A 20,270-nucleotide genomic window follows, 5' to 3' on the forward strand; every position below is an offset into this window, starting at 1 on the left:
AAGAAAATTGGGGCTTTTCGACTTTTTTGGTGTGTCTGTTAAAGGGCAGCTTGGGTTGGGTTCTCGGCCCTGTTCTGAATCTCCCTGGCCCTCCTGCCAGTGAGAGTCCATCGGTTCGTCTCTGTCCCTCCACACGACTTCTGGGGTTATCCTCCTGAGATGCGACTAGAGTCATTACCTGCTCCATGTTCTAGTGCGACCGAGCGTGGAGCTACTTCGTGTTAAAAATCCCACTTGCCCTGGAGCGCGACTGGACTCTGGAATATCAGCACATCCGCTTTTGGAGAGATCGCTGCCCCCGGAGTTAGGATCCCATAGGCCTTTAGGGGGAGGTTGCAGGGGCGGAGGGAGGCAGGGGAAGTTTGTGGTGAGGGGGGGGCGGGGGGCCTGACCTGACCTGCTTGTTCACCACAGATGACATCGTGGGCTTCTCAGGGGACTTTGGGAGCGGTGTCGGCTGGGAGGACGAGGAGGAGAAGGAGGCGGAGGAAGCGGGTGAGGAGGCCGAGGCTGAGGAGGAGGAGGGCGAGGCGGGCGAGGCCGACGACGGAGGCTACATCTGGTAGACGGCCGGCGGGCCGCGGCGGGGGACAGGCAGAGACGGGACAGCAGCAGGCGGCCCACGAGCGGACCCGGGAAGTACAGTTGGGAGGACCCTGGCTCCAGCTGGAGGACTGCAAGTGTGAGTGTGCGTGGCACGCGTGTGGCCCAGACGTAAGAATGCCTGTGCGTGTGTGTGCATGTGTGTGTGTGTGTGTAGCATGTGCTGACAAACGTGTCCTTGGTCAAACTGCTCCTGGGGACCAAACACCCCTTTGGCCTCCTGGTAGTTATTTTCATTCCATTTGTTGTTGGTTTTAAAATGTACCCGTTCACACACATACCCACTGAAAGGTCAACATTGATGAAATGAGATGCCCCCCTAGCCATGTCCCCTGGCCGCATCCGGGTCTGCCTGGCACCCTGGTCCTGATTGGCTCCCCTCGGCCAGCCCTGACTCCTCCTGCTCCTGCCTGCCCTTCTTCCTCCCCTTGGGGTCAAGCTCTAGCTGCTGGCACATCCCTATCAGAGGGGAGGGTGGGCAAGGAGCTGTCTGCTGGCTGGGGGTCTTCCCAGAGCTCGGCCAGTTTGGCCGTGACAGTCCCACTGGCCTCAGGTGAGATGGGCAGGGACCCCCAGCACAGCAGGCCCCCCCTGTGCGGGGCTGGGCGGGGCGTGGAGCGGAGCGGGTGGCCGGCAGGGACCCCCAGCACAGCAGGCCCCCCCCTGTGCGGGGCTGGGTGGGGCGTGGAGCGGAGCGGGTGGCCGGCAGGGAGAGCAGCCGCTGCAAATCCAGGCAGAGCTCTTAGGGGCACAGACACCCCAGCCTCTTTCTGTGGCTCCGGGGTGAGGGCCATTCCCTTAGAGCCGTGGGTGGTGACAAAGTGAGCTCTGCCTGGCCACGTGGGGAGCACCTGCTCCCGTCCCCCTGGCTGGGGCCCCCTAGTCCACTCTGGGAGCCTGGGGATCGGGCAGCAGTGAGGAGCCTGGGGTGTCTGCTGCACCCAGCTCCTCCCTGACCCCTCAGTAATGCTCCCCTCCCCACAGACCAGTAGGAAGGTTGACCCCGAGCCCCTGCGAGGGGAGCAGTGAAACGGCAACCCTCCTGCCTGAGACCAGGACCTTTTCCCATCTCCCTCAAGTGCCAGCGCTCCTATGCCTGGGCCATTTCCTGCCCCTCCCCTCGCAGCCCCTGCGGCTTCCTGTGTCCCCTCTGATGCCCCCAAGGCTGCTCTGGGGAGGGGCTTCTCCATGCTCTGAATCCAGGGGGGAGGGACGGACCAGCCAGGCACTGAGGCCACGCCTCTCGGTCCCCCAAATCTCTCTACCAGGAGGGAGCCAGGGCGGAGGAGACGGTGCTGTGCTCCCCGTCAACCTGCCCAGTTCTCCCTGCTGAAGCGAACCCCTAACACCATTGGCGAAGCATTTCTTACCCAGACTGGGGCCTCTGATGCTGTTCGGTGTGTGGTGAGGGCAGTGTGAGCGTGTATGTGTGTGTGTGTGCATGTGTGCGCGTGTGTATATGTATGTGTGTGAGTGTGTCTATGTGCTATGTATGCATGTGTGCGTGTGTGGTGTGCGCGCGTGCACGTGTGTATGTATGTGTGCACACGTGCAGGCACTTTGTGTGAGACGAGGGGCCACCCCTTGGGGCCCGGGCTGTGAGGAGGGGCACCTTGGGTGCTGGGTGGGTGGCAGGCCGGGGGGTTGCTCTGCGGCTCCTGCATCCGCTGCGCCCGCTGGACTTGCTGGAAGAACCTCAGCCCGCCTGCCCCTTGCTCCACCCTGGACCCCGCACCTTCCAGTCTTCTCTTGGGGAAATAGTGAGACTCCAGTGAGCCCCACCCACCGCCTCTCACGCTGCAGCACAGTCCTGTCAGGGTGTCGTGTCGTGTGGTCCCACACCCCCACGTCCCGCCTCCCACCGCCCCGCCCTGCCCGCCACCTCCTCCCCTGGTCCCAGCTCAGCTCAGTGCAGGGAAATGTCTTTCCCCGCAGCCCTCTGCTCTCTGAGCAGCCGCTTCTCACTCGGAGCTACTTGAACTTGTGCTCGCGCTAGGATCGAGGTCTGTCTGTCTCTTCCCTCTGAAGTGTCCCCCAGGTGGCTGTGGAGGATCTGGGGTGTTCTGGGGTGGGAGGCAGGGAGGAAGGGGTGCCCTTCCCCTCTGTGACCCTCCTCTCTCTCTGGTGGGGGCCTATGCTCTCTGTGTCTCTGGGTCTTCCGGTTGTGCACGTTTTTATGACCTTGTAAATATGTTGTAGAAAGAAAGCAAAAGGCCTTGCCCTGTCTCTGCAGCCCCCACACTGCTCTTCACCCCACGCTCTGAGACCCAGCCCCCCAAAGTTGACAAAGCAGCTTGTTCCCAGGGGCTGCAGGCCTCAGGTGACGTCTCATCGGGCAAGCTGCGGTGTCCTGTGAGCAGGCTGCAGGGGCCTCCTCAGCTCCTTGGATTCATGCCCAGGCCCACGCGGCCACCTCCTGGGCCCTCCTGCGCCCCCTCCGTCCTCCCCGCTCCCCGGGCTGACGCAGGCAGTGGAATCAGGACTGTGTTGAAAAGATCTCAACCAAAATTTAAAAAGAAGAGTTTCTTGGGCCCTGGAGCTGCCCAAGACCTTCCATGCCATGGGTGCTGGGGGGAGGGGCAAGGCTGAGAGGGTAGGTTGGGGTTGGAGAGAACAAATGTGCCTTGAGGGGCCACTCAGGGCCCACGGGTGACGGGGAGGCGGCGTGGCGTGGAGCTCAGGAGGGAGAGGGAGGAAGGGGGGTGAGGTCGATGAGAGTGTGATGGGTATCATGAGCTATTGTCCCCTGGGGCTGTGGCCATATGGGGTCAGTGGTCACCCCCTTTCCTCATGCCAGCCTGTCCAGTTTAGAGGGCAGGCCACCCACTCGGCCTTTCACGAGCTCCATCTGCTTCCAGTTCATCCTCTGAGTGGGTGGGTCCATGGGATCAACATTCACCAAAGCCTCCCCCTCAGCCCTTGGGGAGAGTGAATGGCCAATCCGCCAACACCTGACATCATCGTGAGGCTGGGGGCCGGCAGGGGTCACAGGGAAGATCCACTAGGGGTGCGAAAGGAGACTCAGACACCCCGAGGAAGTCCCAAGCGGAGCAAACTGCTTTATAGCCTGAAGCTACTTCAACTGTGTCATGTGCAATAACTGAGCTTAGAGTTAAGAATTGTGTTCAAGTGCTTGGATTTCCGTCTGTATATTTAAGTGCTGAAATCGTATCTCTCAGTAATTTTAGATGTCTTTAAAAAAATCGAAAAACAAAGTGTTAGACCGTGTGTGTGCATTAATGGGCACTCAGCGACCCATGGGTCACCCCACCCCTCCTTCCCCTGTGGCCCCACCTCGCACACCGAGCCCCGCCTCCCGTGGGGACCCCGCCTCGTGTTGTCTTATCTGCCTATTACTCAGCCTAAGGAAACCAGTACACCCCACATGCATAAAGGAAATCAAATGTTATTTTTAAGAAAATGGAAAATAAAAACTTTATAAACACCGCCTTCTGGCAGTACTGTTATTCTTCCCCTCGGCGTCATTTTTCACTAAAATGGCGTTCACAGACGGGGCCCAGAACAGACTGCTGGTCAGCACGGGCACGTGGGGCCTGGGGAGGGCGGGGCTGGGAGGCGGGGACTGACCTACTGAGGGAGGGCCAGGAGCAACTTAGAGATTTTTTTGATATCATTGCAAATACAGGTATATATAGACTTTGAATCATTATTAATTCCAGTGGGTTAAATCTGAAAAAGAACCATTGGAATGAATAATGATTCAAAGTATGTATATAGTTTTTGGGATATATATACACATATATATGTGTGTGTGTGTGTGTGTGTGTATGTGTGTGTGTGTGTGTGTGTGTGTATAAAATATATATTTGTCTATTTGCCAATAAATACATCTCTATCACAAAGTAGAGTTCTAGCTCTATAGCCTGCCTTTTCCATTTAACCCATTATGAACCTTTTGCTATTAGAGTTATTTGAAGACATGACTTGAATATTTGCATAGTGTTCCACAATATGATGGACTCTAAGGAATTTAACCATTTCTCTGTTTTTGGGCCTTTCTGTTGTTTCCAATTTCTTGACAGTCTCAACTGTAGCCCTAGAACTTACTAACTGTGACCTTGGGCAGGTCACCTGGCCGAGGGGAGGAAAGCCCACCTCTCACGGACCACGTGCCTGTAGCGGTGCTTTCGGAACAGCGGGAGCTCTGCACAGGTGTCTACCTTTGCCCCTGCCAGCCCCTAGCTAGGGCAGGCTCTGCCTGGCTGCTAGAATGGGTCCTACGGAGGGAGCTCCTCTTGTGGGCGGGGAAGGGCCCTGCAGGATGGTTTTCTGCCCTTTGGCTTTCTCACGGCCCCTGCAAGGTCACACTTGGAGGCTCAGGAGTGTTCCTGGAAGGAAGTGTGAGGAGTGATGTGTCTTGACAAGGAGCTGCTCCCAGCACACAGGATGGAGGAGAAAGTGGGTGGACGCAGGGTTGGAGACCCCTGGTTGCTGGCTTACTCTGGGCTTGTGGGAGCCTGTGGTCTTGGAAGTGGAGGAACGTGTGGTAGGTATGGGTCAGTGGAAGCATCTTATGCCAGCCTGTGAGGCAGGTATTATTAATGCCCATTTTGCAGATGAGGAAACTGAGTCTCAGAGAGGTTTGTTAACGTGACCTGGGATATACAGCGAGCGAGGAGCAGAGCCTGGAGTCTGCTTCCTGTCTACCATCTAACACAAAGCAGGCTGCCCTCAGTGCCCAGGGCCTGCTCCTCATATGGCCCCCAGGTGCTCAGGGGAGGAGGGTCTCCTGTGTGGGGTAAGTCCAGGAAGGCTTCCTGGAGGAATGGGACTTCAGCTGGGTCCCCTAGGTGGCTAGGAATGATCTAGTGGCCCAATGCTGGCTGTACATTAGAATCATCTGGGGAGTCTGGGCTCCCCAGGCCCCACCTCCAGAGATTCTGATTTCACTGTTTGGGCTGGGCCCGGGCAGCAGTGTCTCTGCTCCCAGGTGATGCTAATGTGCAGCCATATGTGTGCCATCAGACTGAGCAGACAGAAGCAGGGTGTGTCCCTCGAGCAAGGACAGGGCGTGCCAGAGGCCAGGGCAGGAACAAGCCTGTGAGGAGCCAGGACCGGGCCTTCACCTCTGGGTGGGGACAGTGTGAGGCAGTTTCCTGGCAGGAGAGCTTCTGTTTTATTGCTTCACCAACATCTTGTCAGTCACCATCCAGGCCTCAGTACCAGTCACAGAGGAGCCTGAGCCCAGAGCCCTCTGAGCGAGCATCCTCAACCTGCAGGGAAACGTTGGTGTTCGCACTCGATCAACATCTGTTCAGGCGGCTGGGAGGTGGAGGCCCCGGCTTCTGGAACAATACACCAGTGGTCCCCATACCTGGCAACCTGGGTCTCCAGTGGCAAAGAGAGCATTGCTGGGACAGGCCACGGCTGCCAGCTGCCAGGAAGCACGTACTGCCCACCTCTTGGACATGGCCCTCGGCCGGTCTCCCACTGCTCCCTGCACTGTGGGCGCCCCCTTGCTCTGGCGCACGGCTCTTGCTCAGGCTTTGGCCTCCTGGGGACAGGGGCTGTTCATTTACTGCTCTTAGGACAGTGGTTCTCAACCTTCTGGCCCTTTAAATACAGTTCCTCATGTTGTGACCCAACCATAAAATTATTTTCGTTGCTACTTCATAACTGTAATGTTGCTACTGTTATGAATCGTCATGTAAATATCTGATATGCAGGATGGTCTTAGGCGACCCCTGTGAAAGGGTCGTTCAACCGCCAAAGGGGTCGCGACCCACAGGTTGAGAACCGCTGTCTTAGGAGAACAACTGGGCCCGAGGACAAATCTGAAAGAAAAAGACAAACCCGTACGGTAGGAAGGACGGAGCCAGCCTCCCCCACCTGCTGCCTGGGCCCTGTGCTGTGGCGGGTTTCACATCTTCGGGTGGAGAGGGGGCGGGTTTGACCAAGAATACAAGAGCAAGCAAACGACGACAAAACCCTAACTTTAAAAAACAACTTTTTAAAATTAATTTTTGAGCAAAATAGGTGAGGGAGAGGAGGGAAACACAACTGATTGTGTGCGCCCATCAGCATCCTTCGTGCTTTTTACATGATGCCGTCCAACGCCCCCCACCCCCTCCGCCAGGCACGTCTTACCCACCCCCCCTGCCATCCAGGAGACAACTGTGCCGGGGTGACCTTGGCTCCCGCGGCTGTACACGGTGAGCCGATGCTGCCAGGCCTGGCTGACTCCGAGGTCGCCCCCTTCCGCTGCCACTCCTGGGGGGTACCCACAGCGAGCTGGCAAGTCCCGCAGGGAAGCGCCATAAACAAGTCACGCGAGATGTGGACGGGAGCTGGAGGGCCGGGGAAGGGCAGGAAGAAGGAAGGACACTTGGATTCGCCTGGCTCTGCCTCGGAGCTCGGTCAGCTCTGCTTCCTGAGCCTCAGTTTCCCCAGCGGTCAGATGAACGGATGGGACCAGCGTGCCCAGTTCTGTGACTCTCTGGAAGAGTGCAAAGGTATGAATCCAGAAACCGGTGTCAGGATTTTCTCTCTAACGTGCACATTTACTCTAATTAACACCCAAGGGCTCACACATTTGCAAAGAAAATTGTGCTGCAAAGAGAACCCTGGGGAAGGCATGTGAGCCACACAGCCATCTTCCTGAAGGGGGAACGGCTGGGAGAGGCCAGCGCCATCGCCAGGTGCCGGCCAAGGAGGCCAGGCCAGGTGGTGGGTCACCGAGCCAGTGGCGGGGGCAGACGCTGACCTCAGACTCAGCCCTGCCGGAGCCTTCCCCGCATGATGTCATCGAGCCTCACAACAAGCCTCATCATCCCATGGTTGCGAAAACCAGTCACACACCGTCTCTGACAAGTCCTCTCACTGTCCCCCGTTATAGATGGTGAGGCCGAGGGCCTGGGGGGCAAAGAGCACAGGGCTGAGTCAGTGGCTGAGCTGGGACCTGGACCAGGGGCCATGCTCTGAGCTGCCACCTGATATAACTTTAAAAAAAACACCTTTTATTAGCATTTATTTTATGCTGAATATACTCCTAGGTCATACGTTTCTGTTCCTTCAGATTCTTCTGGGAAATCTTTTTCTTCTGTGCACCCTCCTCCTCTGGTTTAGGGACAGTCTGCTCCTTTTCAGTAGGATCGTCTCCAGGTGGCAGGGAGCGCTGTGAATGGGTCAATCCGCCCATGAGCTCTGTTACGTTCTACTCTGCATCTTGGGAGCTTTGGTCACCGGGATGTGCTCAGTGACCGAGCGTCTACCTGTTTTGCTCTATACCCTGGGTTCTCAAACTTTTTAAACAGGGGGCCAGTTCACGTGTCCCTCAGACCGTTGGAGGGCCGGACTATACTTTTATTTTATTTATTTATTTTTTTAAAATATATTTTATTGATTTTTTACAGAGAGGAAGGGAGAGAGATAGAGAGTCAGAAACATCGATGAGAGAGAAACATCGATCAGCTGCCTCCTGCACATCTCCTACTGGGGATGTGCCCGCAACCCAGGTACATGCCCTTGACCGGAATTGAACCTGGGACCCTTCAGTCCGCAGGCCGATGCTCTATCCACTGAGCCAAATTGGTTTTGGCCGGACTATACTTTTAAAAAAAACTATGAACAAATTCCTATGCACACTGCACATATCTTATTTTGAAGTAAAAAAACAAAACGGGAACAAATACAATATTTGTATTTGCATGTGGCCCGCGGGCCGTAGTTTGAGGGCCCCTGCTCTACATCCTTAAGTCCAGCATCACTCTCTGCACCTGTAAGCATGTGCAGCAAGAATTCAGCACTCTTTTGGGGCCACCGACCCTGTGTCCAGCCCCACTTTTGGGCACACCTACCAACACCACCATTGTAACGACCAAATGGCACCCCTTGATAGTGACATCCTTCAGCTACTTGGTTGCTTTTTGGATATGCCCACCCTTGATGGCCTGGGCGGTTTCACCCGGTTCTTAAAGTGAACACGAAGAGCCCTGGTCGGTGTGGCTCGGTTGGTGGGAGCATCGTCCCTTGCACCAAAAGATCGAGGTTTTGATTCTGGGTCAGGGCACATACCCAGGTTGGGGGTTGGCTCCCTGGTCTGGATGTGTATGGGAGGCAATCAATCAATGTTTCTCTCTCTCTCCCTCTCCCTACCTCTCTCTAAAAATTCATGGAAGCCTCTCCTCAGATGAGGATTTTTAAAAAGAACTCAAAGATTTGAGCCTCTTGATTTGCACGGTTTTGTGGGGTTTTCTGGGTCAAGTGAATAGAGGACCGTTTCTAGGCATTGCCTCCGGCTGCTTATGGGAAGAGCTGATCTGACTCCTGTGCTGCTTCTCTGGGAGCCTGGGCAGCCTCCACGCCTCTGCCTCGGCCTCCGCGGTCGGTCAGCCTCTAGAGAAGGTGGGCCGGTCCTCCGGTCAGGCCTCCGCTCTGCCTCCCATCCCTTCCTGACTCCCACCACACAGTGAGAGGGCGATGGTTTCCCTTGAACACTTGCTTCCCACAGGAGCCCCTGTGGGGAAGGAGACCCCTCCCTGCACCGTGTCCTCCCAATCACATGTATGGCCAGTGACAGACACCCCTGGAGACTGCATGCCCAGCGGGGCGGCCTTCCCTCCACCCCACCCCAGCCTCCTCCCCATACCATGCCAGGCAGCTGGCCCCAGCTGGCTCCTCCAACACTTGCCTTGCCTGGGGGACCAGCCCAGGACTTGGCAGCGGTAGCTGCTCCACGTGCAGTCTATCTGCCCAAGGACACTCAGATCCAGCCGGGAGGGGCCCGCACCAGCTGAGGCAGGGCCCGTGGGCCGGGCTGAGGGCCTGCCCCACAGGAGCCAGCAGGTGCCCAGAGCAATGCTGGGCTCCTCGCTTTATTCTCCTGCAACCTTTCGCCTGCAGGCTCCAGACCCCACCTAATTGGGTCTCAGGTTTTGCTCCTGACCCATCCCTTCTGCCCGCACGCCGGGCTCCAGGGCCTGCCTGGCTCAGGACTCAGGTGGCTACATTGAATCTGATATCCTGGGACTCAGAACCCTGGAATCGTCAAAGCTCAGAGATGCCCGTGCCCATCTGGTCTGCTCCTCCCCAGAGCTGTGCCGGCCTTGACCCGTGGAGAGAGCAGCCCACACAGCTGGGTTGTTGAGCGCCCGTGGATGCAAGTCTCTGTTAGGGCGTGGGGAGAGCGAGCTGGTGGTGGGAAAGGGAGCAGCGAGAAAGAAGACCCAGCCTGCCGCCGGAGCCCCAGGCCCGCGAGAACCAGTGTCGCACACAACACACATCTGAACGTGACGCTGGGGGTGCAGACAGGGCCTCTCCCAGGGCTGTGAGCTCACTGTGCAAGGTGGCAGGGCCTGAGCGGGCATCAGGAGGGCTGGGAACTGAGGCCGGCGGCAGGGCCACGCCTGGTGCCCGGGGCCGCTGCTCCTCGGGCCTGGTGTGTGCTGTGATCTGGAGCTGGGAAGAGGCCCCCGTGAAGGTTGGCGACGTCGTGGTCCTTCCACTATTTCCCTGACTTCCAAGGCCCAGGCCCAATGCCCCTTCTTTGGGAACTGGGAGAACAGCTGGCACAGTGGGCCTGAGACCGCCGTCCTCGGAAAGGCCCCTCGCAAGCCCGGCCCTGGGCTGGAGTCCGGGAACTTGGACTTCAGGAGGGTTCCCATGATGCTCTGGGAAGAGGGGCTCACTGTGCCCCAATTGTTGGGGCAGACAATGTGGCTCATGCTGAGCACTGCCGTCCCGGGGGCCTGGAAGGTGGGTGTGCGAGGCAGGGGAGCCGATGGGACCAGCTGCAACGAACACCCAGGCGCTGGGGCTCTAGAGCCGCCCTGGCAGAAACCGTTTCACGTGTGCCCCACGGGAGGCGTGAAGCGTGTCCCGTGTGCTTCCTCGGGGAGAGGGCTCCCGTAGCCTGCGCTGGCGTCCTCAGCCCGTTTCTGCTTGCTCAATACCCTTTTACTAGAACAGGTATCCGCTGTGCGTGCCACTGCACGTGGGTCCCTGCGCGTTCTCCTAGCAAATCGCTGAACCCGGGGCTCAGGGACCCCCACCAGGAGCCTCCTAGCCAGTCGGCGGCATATTTAATCTCTCCTTTCTCAGGACCCTGCAGAGGAGAGAGGCCCCTGGGAGGTGGCATGAAAAGTATTTGTAACCTGTTGGGCGTTGGGAGCTCCCAGCCTGGGCCCCTCGGAATGTGGAGGAGCAGCTGAGGGGGGAACCATGAGGCAGAGGCCTCATTCACGGAGGGCTTGCTCCCTGCCGGGCCCTGGTTGCAGGCTGCACCCCTGGGTCATCTCCTTCACTCCTCACGGAGCCTCAAGAGCAGGCCAGTCAGGAGAGCCCGGGTGTCCAGAGAGAAGACACCCGGTGTGGAGGGGCCGCCCTGCCCTGGGGAGGCAGGCCTGGCCCGTGGGTGCAGGGCGGCCCGTGTGCCCAGGCAACAGGCCCCAGAGACCATGGATTCCAACAGGGCCTCAAACAGGCGGGAGCAGAGGACCCCTGTCCACTCCCCCTCTGTAGTAACAGAGCCCCATTTCCGGCTGGGCACCTGGCCGCCCAGACAAAGGCCACACTTCCCAGCTCCCTGCAGCTCCGCATGGGCAGTGACTCCCTGTGGACAGTGGAGCGGGAGCAGAAGTGACTGACCCCACACCCTGGTCTCGGCCCTCAAGAGAAGAGGCTGTGCCCGCCCCCCCGCCCCCCGCCTCTTCCCACGGGTGGAAACGAACACGCGGATGGGCTTGTCCGAGCGGCACCAGGAGGGGCAGCCTGGCCTCACACCCTGGAGTCAGGGTCCAGCAGGACTGCCAGGCCTGAGGCGGCTTTGAAGAGAGACAGAGATGTTTCTTTTGTTTAAGCCGGTGTTATTTTCCGTCTCCGATACAAGAGCCAAATCTACATCCTAATTCTGAGGGTCTCGAGCGTTTTTGCCATGACCACAGAAGGAAGTAGATTTGTAACGAGGACAAAGCTTCACGAAGCAATGCTAGCCCTTACTATGCAATCTAATCTAATATTTTAACTTTATTTAGTTTCTTAAGAAATGCTGGTTGTGTGCTCATTGTTGTGAAGTCAGAAAAACACCATCTTGGCAGTTGCCCAGGCTGACCCTGTTACCAGACAGGTTGTCGCGGGTCTGCCGGAGGCTGGCCTGGAGGAAAGATTTCACGTGAGTCCAGGTGGGTTTGAGCCTATGTTTGTTAAAGCTGGGGACAGACAGTGAAAGGGAGGAAGGACTTAGGGTAGAAGAAACCACAGGGGAGCCTCGGCAGGCTGCTCTGGCTCCCTAAAAATTACAGGAAAGAAGTGAGCCAAGGGGGGCTGCGTTCGCTCACTGGAAAGTCGGAGAAAAAGGGGGCCTTGGGGACAGGATCAGGTCGAGCTGCCGCTGCCCACTGCTCCCCTGGTTTCAAGTCTCCTGGGACCCTTAGAAATAAAAGTTAATGTCTGGGAAAGGGGCTCTAGAGTGAGTTGAGCTGCAACTGAGTCTTTGCCTGAGGGTTTTTTTTAAAAAACATATTTTATTGATTTTTTACAGAGAGGAAGGGAGAGGGATAGAGAGTTAGAAACATCGATGAGAGAGAAACATAGATCAGCTGCCTCTGCACACCTCCCACTGGGAATGTGCCCGCAACCAAGGTACATGCCCTTGACCGGAATCGAACCTGGGACCTTTCAGTCCACAGGCCGACGCTCTATCCACTGAGCCAAACCAGTTAGGGCTCCTGAGGGCTTTTTATGTCTTGAGGGCTTTTTATCTTTTTTTTTTTTTCCTGCAGGAGAGAATCTTAGGGGAGGGTTTCAGTAGGATATTCATCAGCTTTCCACGTGCATTGTTAATATGCTGATGCATCAAAATGAGCGCATGGGGGAGTTTTGGATTGTTTTTTGGTCTGTTTTACTGTTATCGTAAGTCTGTCTGGCTTTAATGTGGTTTTTGTTATTTGTTCCCCAACTTCATCTGTCCTTGGGTTTAGCTGGCACACTTGGCATTAAATGGGTCTTTGTTCTCTATTTTAAGCTATGCATTTCCTGGCCAGGGAGGAGGGCATGTACCATTTGCTCTCAAGTGTCCTTGGTTGAGGAAGATAAGCTCTTGTGATTCACAAGCCGGCTGCAAGCTGCCCAAACGGTTTGGCCTTGTTTAATTTTCTTGTCTCAGTTTCCCCATTCACTTGCCCAGGGATTTTCCTAGCTTCTTACTATCCTGCCACAACCCTGCTCTTCTCATGCCACCGGCGTACCTGCTTCTCTGCTATGCCTGCCCCCTCCCTCTGCATGACCTCCCTCACACGGCTCTTTCTTCCCTCTTTTACACAGTCATCCACTCAACAGTCATTACGGAGTGTCCACTCTGGGCCAGAAAACGTTTCAGCAGTCGTCATGGTAACCGTGGCAAAGACCTAAGAGAGGAAGACAAATCTGGCTGCCAGTGATCAGGGGAGGCTTCCTGGTGGAGGTGGCATTTGCACTGGGTCCTGAAGGACAGAGATGAATGTGGGCGGGCAGCCTCCTCCAGGATGGCCCCAGCTCCCCTGCAGCCTCGGTTGCAGCCTCTCCAGGCCTCACAGTCATGAGGCACTGGCCACTCTGGCCTTCCTTCTGTGCCTGACCAAAGCCGGAATCTTCCCCACGGCAGGACCCCCGCCTTCTGGTCCCTCTGTCTGGAATGCTCTCCCTCTTGATCTCCGATGGCTGGATTGCCTGCGCTAGTGCCTGCCTCTGGTCGGCGTTGATCAGTAACTATCTGTTGAAGGAATGGATTCCCACTCAGCTTTGTTCATCTATCTCTTGGGCGACTCCAGCAGCCTCTGGCCTGGTCATCACGCCTCCTCCTCTCCATCACTCCTGGTCTATCTTTGTCACAACTGTCATGGAGAAAGGGCGGTTTCCTTCCTCTACATAAAACCCTCAGTGGCTCCCTATTACCCAGAGGGTAAAAGTCAGGTTCCCTTTGACTGGCTTTTGGGGAGACTGGTGATTTGGCCCCCACACTCCTCACCAGCATCTCCTCTTTCCTCTCCACCTCCTGTGCCTCAGAGCCTTAGCTTAGGCTGCATCCCACCTGAAAATGTTCTCCATCCTCCTTCTTTACCTGGTAAACTCCTACGTCCTTAGGAACCCAGCTCAGACTTTGTGTCTCCCTCCCACCTCCTCAGGCCGAGGACCACGCTAGCTCTGCTCTCACTGGCCTGTGGAGGCCTGGGTCCTGGGACAGGGCTTTTCCTTGAGGCTGGGTTTCCTTGAGGGCACATCTTTCCACATCTGCATCCCTAAATCCTGGTATCTTGTTCCAGGTAAGCCCTAGCATCACCCTTGTCTGAAATATTTGTCATCACTCCGGGTGCTGCCGTTCATCACCATTGGATTCACGTCTTTTAAGTTGCTTGAACAATTTTACCATTTCCTGTCGAACCTTTCTGTGAATCGCTTCCGAGCCAACACAGCCCAACTGTTTCTTGTTGGAAACCAGAATGTCAACATTTTATATGAATTCCTGTAAACTTTAAATTTAGTAAAAAGAAACAAGTTTTGGGTAATTTTGTTAATTTTGTAAATTGGTGCATCATTGAAGGCATATTGGTTTTTTGGCAAATTGGCCTACTTTCTGCCTCCTGAGCTGCTCTCCCAGCTTCTGTTTATATTTCAAAAGGAACCTTAACCCAGAGGAATGACTGTAGGGGTGGGAGTGTGCATCTTTGGGGACAGAAATATCAGAGGCTCCCACTTATCTCTCTGCTCTTATCTGTGTTTTACGTGGATTCACACCTCTGTGCCTTTTCAGTTTCACCCGACCAGCCCCAGGTGCTCACATGCTCACCAGGAAGTGCCCAGGGGTGACTTTTTTGAACTGGAGGGAGGGCCAATGGCCTGGATGGGCACCATCCTCCTTTGCTCTCATTGGTTGCTTGGTTGGCAGGGGGAGGGTTTTGGAAACAGGACCATGTCATCTCTTTGGTTGCAAGTGACAGAAACCCAATTCAGCCCTTATAAATGGAAAAGATACTGGGACAGCGCTTGGAAGTGAAGGAAGAAGTCTAGGAACCAGGGCCTCAGGGACAGCAACTGAGAGGTTAATACCCATCTCTCATCTCCACTTTACTGTTTCTTTCACCTGTTGGCCTCATTCTCTCTGACTCCTGACAGGCCTTCTCCATGTGACAGGCCAATTGCTTCAGTAGAGAGAGAGCCCCAGGGAAGGACTCCTACTGGACCCATTACCGCTGGCAGGTGGATGGAGCACTGTGATTGGTCCGCTGGGACCACATGACCATCCTTGCAGCCAGCACAAGGCTCTGTTACCAGAGGAAGGGGCACAGGGAAGCTTCCTAGAAAGATACAAAACCAACAGTCCTCTGCACAGGAAGAGCATGGCGTCATTTAGCTTGAAGAAAAAACCCCAGGGGTGTGGATAAATGTCACATACTCTACTTAGCACACTTGAGAGCCCCAGACTTTAATTGTCTTTATTTTTATTGTGACAATATTACAGATGTCCCAATCCTGCCCCCACCCCCCCACCCAAGAGCCCAGGGTTTTTAAAGATTTAGACTCTTCACTATTCCAACCTATTGATCCCACCCAGCCACACCCCTCCATTTCAGCTAAGCTCACTACCTGCTGCTCAGCAAATACATATTATACTCATAGAGGGGATGAGTCAGTGTTTCTGTATGTGGCCCACACTTTACTACTTCTGGGCCTTTCACTGCGCTGCCACCTGGAACCAGCCTACCGCCACCCCTGTGTTTCCTTGTTTTGATCATATCCATCCTTTAGAGCCCAGTTCAAGAGCCACCTCCTCTAGGAAGCCCTCCCTGATCCGACAACCAGCAGGGCTCCTCGCTCTTTATACATTAACCCGCTTTTATGTCGTTTGTAGTGTGCATTGTTTTAGCAGAAAGAGCTTCCCAGCAGTTAGTGCGGCACACAGACCGCAGGCAGCGGGCTCTCCACCCTGGAGCTTTAGCGCAGAGGCCTGTTTGTGGGGTGTTGTAGACAGGGGAGGACTCCTTGGGGGTGGCCTTGGTCTCCTGGGGTTGCTGTGAGAAATTATCACACAGTGGGTGGTTTAAAGAGAAGTTTATTCTCCCGCAGTTGTAAATGTCAGGAGTGTTAGTCACTTCTGGAGGCCAGGAGGGAGAACGCGTTCCGACCTCTCTCCGAGCCTTGGATGGTTGCCGGCCATCCTGGCATCCCTTGGTTTGTGGACATCACCCAAGCTGTCTCCGTTTTCACAGGGCTTCCTCCCGCGTCCTCTGTGCCCTCCCCTCTTTTTATAAGGACTCCAGTCATTGGATTTGGAGCCCGCCCTAAATCCAGGATGATTTTATCTCAGGACCCTTCACGTATTACATCCACCAAGACCCTGTTTCCAAACAAGGGCACCTTCTGAGTTTCAGGGAGGACATGGGTATTTGGGAGACACCACTCAACACACTCCGGCGATCCTGTCTGTGTAGGGCAAACTGTACACAAACCAAAGTGGCCGCAGTGGAAGCCAGACCCGCCTCAGCCCATCATTAGCAGATCTGGTTTCAAAAGAAGCCAGAGATCTAGATTTTTATGTAAAACATCCAGATTTTTAAATGTTGGCAACATCTTCAAACGTTTTTAACCATTGTGATCCATACAGCTGTACATTTATGGGCAGACATCTGTGACCTCTAGTGGAAGCACAACGGCTTCTGTGAGCTCAGAAAAGAGCAAGGACGTGCACTTCCCACAGTCGCCACCAGATGGCGCGCCAGTCATTGCATTAGGCTGGCCTCTTCTGTCTGCACCTCGGAGATGTCCAGGCTTTGAAATCCAACAAAGGGGGTTTTTCAAGTCAGAGGTGGTGAGGGGAGGCAGGGTATGTGTGTGTCGGGGAGTAGGGACTGGTGGTGGTGGTGGTGGTGGTATTAAGCTAATGGCCAGTGTTCATTGCATTTAAATCTACTCTTTCGTTACTGTTTCAATTTTTGATGCCTGCTACCTCTTGTTTGCTAGCGATACCTGCTCCCTTGGCAGACAAAACTAGTTCAAAGGCAGCAAAGACATATCACAGGAGAAAGAGAGGAACAGTCAATAGTGCTTGTTTAACAGCTTTTCTTTATTATAAATAAATCAGTTAACTTAAAAAACTGACACATGCAGTGGCAAAATTTTTTTAAATCATACATAATATCCCTGCTCCCACTGCCAGCCCCTGCTGTTTCTGTGAACGATTCCTCATGGCTCCAAGAGCTCTGAATTCAGGGGCTGGGTTATTTGTTGTTGTTGCTTTTGTAATACGCTTTTCTTGAAAGAAAAATTCTGCATTGTTTGCACAATGGATTTCAGTATATCAATACAGACGGTTACTGACTTCTGTATAAATATGGCCCTGATAATCCTTATAAAAATCACAGAATCAGTTATAGAGAGGGGCATTGCCAGGAATTTAATTACAACTAATCACCATTTGACTTTAGATGCGAAGCTTAACAATATACAGTATTTTTAGTATTTAATATAATTTTTACTTTTTATTATGGAAATGTTCAAACATTCACAAAATTGGAGGGATAGTATAACGAACCTCTATGCTTCAACATTAGCAGCTCATGTCCAATCTTGTCCTTCCCCCAATATGTACTTTGTTTGTTTGTTTGCTGGACTGTTTTAAAGCATATCTCATACATGGTGTCTCTCATTCAGAAATACTTGAGTAGCACACATTCTCTTATTCTTATGTTGTTCTTTTTCTTCATAAGAGAACTCATGGCCAACTGGCTCAAGAGCAATCACCATCCAGCTCAGGCCAATGAGAGCCCCTTGATTCCATCACTGCCTCCCTGGCTCAGGGGTAGGAGCTCACATCTTTTCATTATTCCCATCAACAGGTTCACTTTTCTGTTTTCCACTCATTTTTTAAAAATCAGATAATATGGGTATTAATATTCAAAGAATTGCCCAAAACTCAAAGAAGGCCACTGCCAAAGTCCATCTGCCGGCTGACACTCAGAGGCCCTGTGCCATCAGCTCAAAGTATTTGTGGGTCAACTAAGCCTGAAATGGCTGAATTTTGTGTAGGTAAAAGATAGCCCATGGGTGTCAATGTCAAATGTACAAGGGGTGAAGGTCAGGGCGCCCACCTGCCTCAGTGTGTCTTGCCTGCCTTGATGTTGGTGATGACTCTGTGAGGAAGGTGATGTCTTCCAAAGGCAGTTGCAACATTTCCCAGTCTACACGCCACTGAGTGACCTTGACCCTCCTCCCTTTGAGAGGTGAGGTCTGTGTCCTCTCTCCTTGAATGTGATGGGCCTGGGGCCTGGTCATAGCCAGTAGCGTGCAGCAGAAGTAACATGAGGACTCCCAACACTGGCCCATAAAACCTGATGAGTAGGCCGGCCGTCCTGAAGCTACCGTGCTGTCAGGAAGCCCAAAATATCACGCATGGAGATCACGTGGTGATGCCCGGATGAGAGAGAGATGCTCGGCCATCCTTCAGCTCATGATACTCATGATATTCCAACACAGGCTCCATCTGACTGTAACCTCATGAGATCCCGAGCCAGAGCCACCCAGCTGAGCTGCCCTTGACTCCCTGGCCCACAGAAGTCCTGAGAGAGAAGAAAATAATCGTTGCTGCTTTAAGCCACTAAGTTTGAGGGCGATTTGCTCCTCAGCAGCAGACAGCCCTATGGTGGGTTCTGTGACCATTGTCATAGCCATCACTTGTGCTACTGTTGTTGCTGATGATTGAGTTTCAGTTGCCTGCCCTGGAGAAGCCCAGCGGACCTGGCAGCCTGACTGTCTCCCTCGAGCCCTGATGTGCTGGGAACCGCTCAGCGCCTCTCAGGAACTCCTCGCTGTTTAAATATACTTATTGTTGGCGACTGGAGCCTCTTGTCCGCTAGATACCTGCTCCCTTGGCAGAACACCCTGCCTCCCGGGGGTGGGGAGTAAGGACCTTCTGGTCTTGGGTGCAGTGAACAGCTTTCTGTGTGTGCTGGGTCTGTAACCCCCAAACATTCTGCTACTTGTGCCAGAAGTCCACCGTGAATGGCTGCTCTCTGGGACGTGTCCCTGCCTCTCCTTGTGGGAGAGTTTCTGACCCCATCTCACCCCACCCCCCTGGGAAGGACTGAAGTGGCTTCTTTCCTGAATCAGCCAGCAAGAGGGGCTGCAAGGCGTTCCCCAGACAGACCCCTCAGCTCCACATAAAGACCGTCCTGACCATGTCCTCAGGGAGTCGAAGGGGACCCATCACACTCTCTTTTTTAAAAATATATATATTTTTTATTGATTTCAGAGAAGAAAGGAGAGAGAGAGAGAGAGAGAGAGAGAGAGAGAGAGAAACATCAGTGATGAGAGAGAATCATTGATCGGCTGCCTCTTGCACACCCCACACAGGGAATCAAATCTGCAACTGGGGATGTGCCCTGACTGGGAGTCAAACCATGACCTCCCGGCTCATAGGTCGATGCACAACCACTGAGCCACACTGGCTGGGCTATCACACACTCTTTATAAAACCACCTCCCTCCCCATACCACTGCCTCTCCAGAGAACTCTACCCTCCCTAACACCACAAGCAGACACTTAATTTTCTTCTAGGGCCCTAGGAATTAATGCTGATCACATTTTTGTCTTTCCTTTGGTTGCTAGAAAATGTGCAGCCGTAGCCATGGCCCACCATGACGAAGGTGTAGATCAGTCATGGCGAACCTATGACACGCGTGTCAGAGGTGACACGCGAACTCATTTTTTTGGTTGATTTTTCTTTGTGAATTGGCATTGAAATATATAAAATAAATATCAAAAATATAAGTCTTTGTTTTACTATGGTTGCAAATATCAAAAAATTTCTATATGTGACACGACACCAGAGTTAAGTTAGGGTTTTTCAAAATGCTGACACGCCGAGCTCAAAAGGTTCGCCATCACTGGTGTAGATCATGCTGATAGAAAACAGAGAAAAAAATCAGATACAGTTTTATTGCTCAGAGATAAGGAGACAGGGTTTTGTGGCATAGCCTCCCAGAATGCACATAAACATAAAAGTGGCACTCATACCACATAGTTTATGTCCAATGTAAGGACCTTGCCATGCCTTATGTACCTTGCTGTAGCGCAGTGACTCTTAATTTCTTGGGGGCCACAGTCATTTCAAGAAGCTCATAAAACTCCTTCCCAGAAAATTACCCCTTAGTCATATATGTTCTAGAAATAAGCTACTTATAAATAGACTAGGTTCTATAGCTGTAATTTCCACGTGTATGGCCGCATAATGTTCGATTGTGCGACTGGGTTTAATTTACTTACCCGTCTCCTATGTTTGGACATGTAGGTGACTTCTAACGTCTCCCTGTTTTAAACGATACTGAAAACTTCTCTAGCAACATCATTACGAGCACCTTGTCCTCATTTAATTCGTGCTGGTTGCGCCGAGGTGTCCTTGTGGCTAGAACAAGGCAGGGCAGTGTTTTCAAAATGAGAAATGGAACTGTCCACTGCGGCCTGGGCACAGCCCAGGGGCTCCTGGCTCGGTCCCAGCCACGGCTCCGTGTGGACCGTGGAGAGCAGGCGCTGGGCCGGGTTTCCAGCCCGCAGGGTGTCAAGGAGGTCTGGGGTGCAGACTGCGAGGGCCCCGCTGAGCTGCCCGGCCCCGGGCGCAGTGATTTATGTCATGGCCGAGGAAGAACAGGGGCTGTGTGTTCCCTCCTGAGCGGGCTGGCAGA

General features: G+C 53.9%; 1 protein-coding gene across 1 annotated transcript in view; it reads left to right on the forward strand.

The window, feature by feature from the left end:
• The window catches only part of SPOCK2 (SPARC/osteonectin, cwcv and kazal like domains proteoglycan 2), a 14,524-nt gene extending 10,471 nt beyond the window's left edge, over window positions 1–4,053 (forward strand). Inside the window, exon 9 of the mRNA XM_023755139.1 lies at window positions 415–4,053. Coding sequence (XP_023610907.1) covers window positions 415–566 — 152 coding nt within the window. The 3' untranslated portion in view covers window positions 567–4,053. The remainder of the gene's footprint in view (window positions 1–414) is intronic.
• Window positions 4,054–20,270: the final 16,217 nt, after the last annotated feature.

Source organism: Myotis lucifugus, unplaced genomic scaffold, assembly GCF_000147115.1.
Source record: "Myotis lucifugus unplaced genomic scaffold, Myoluc2.0 scaffold_69, whole genome shotgun sequence".
NCBI lineage: Eukaryota > Metazoa > Chordata > Mammalia > Chiroptera > Vespertilionidae > Myotis > Myotis lucifugus.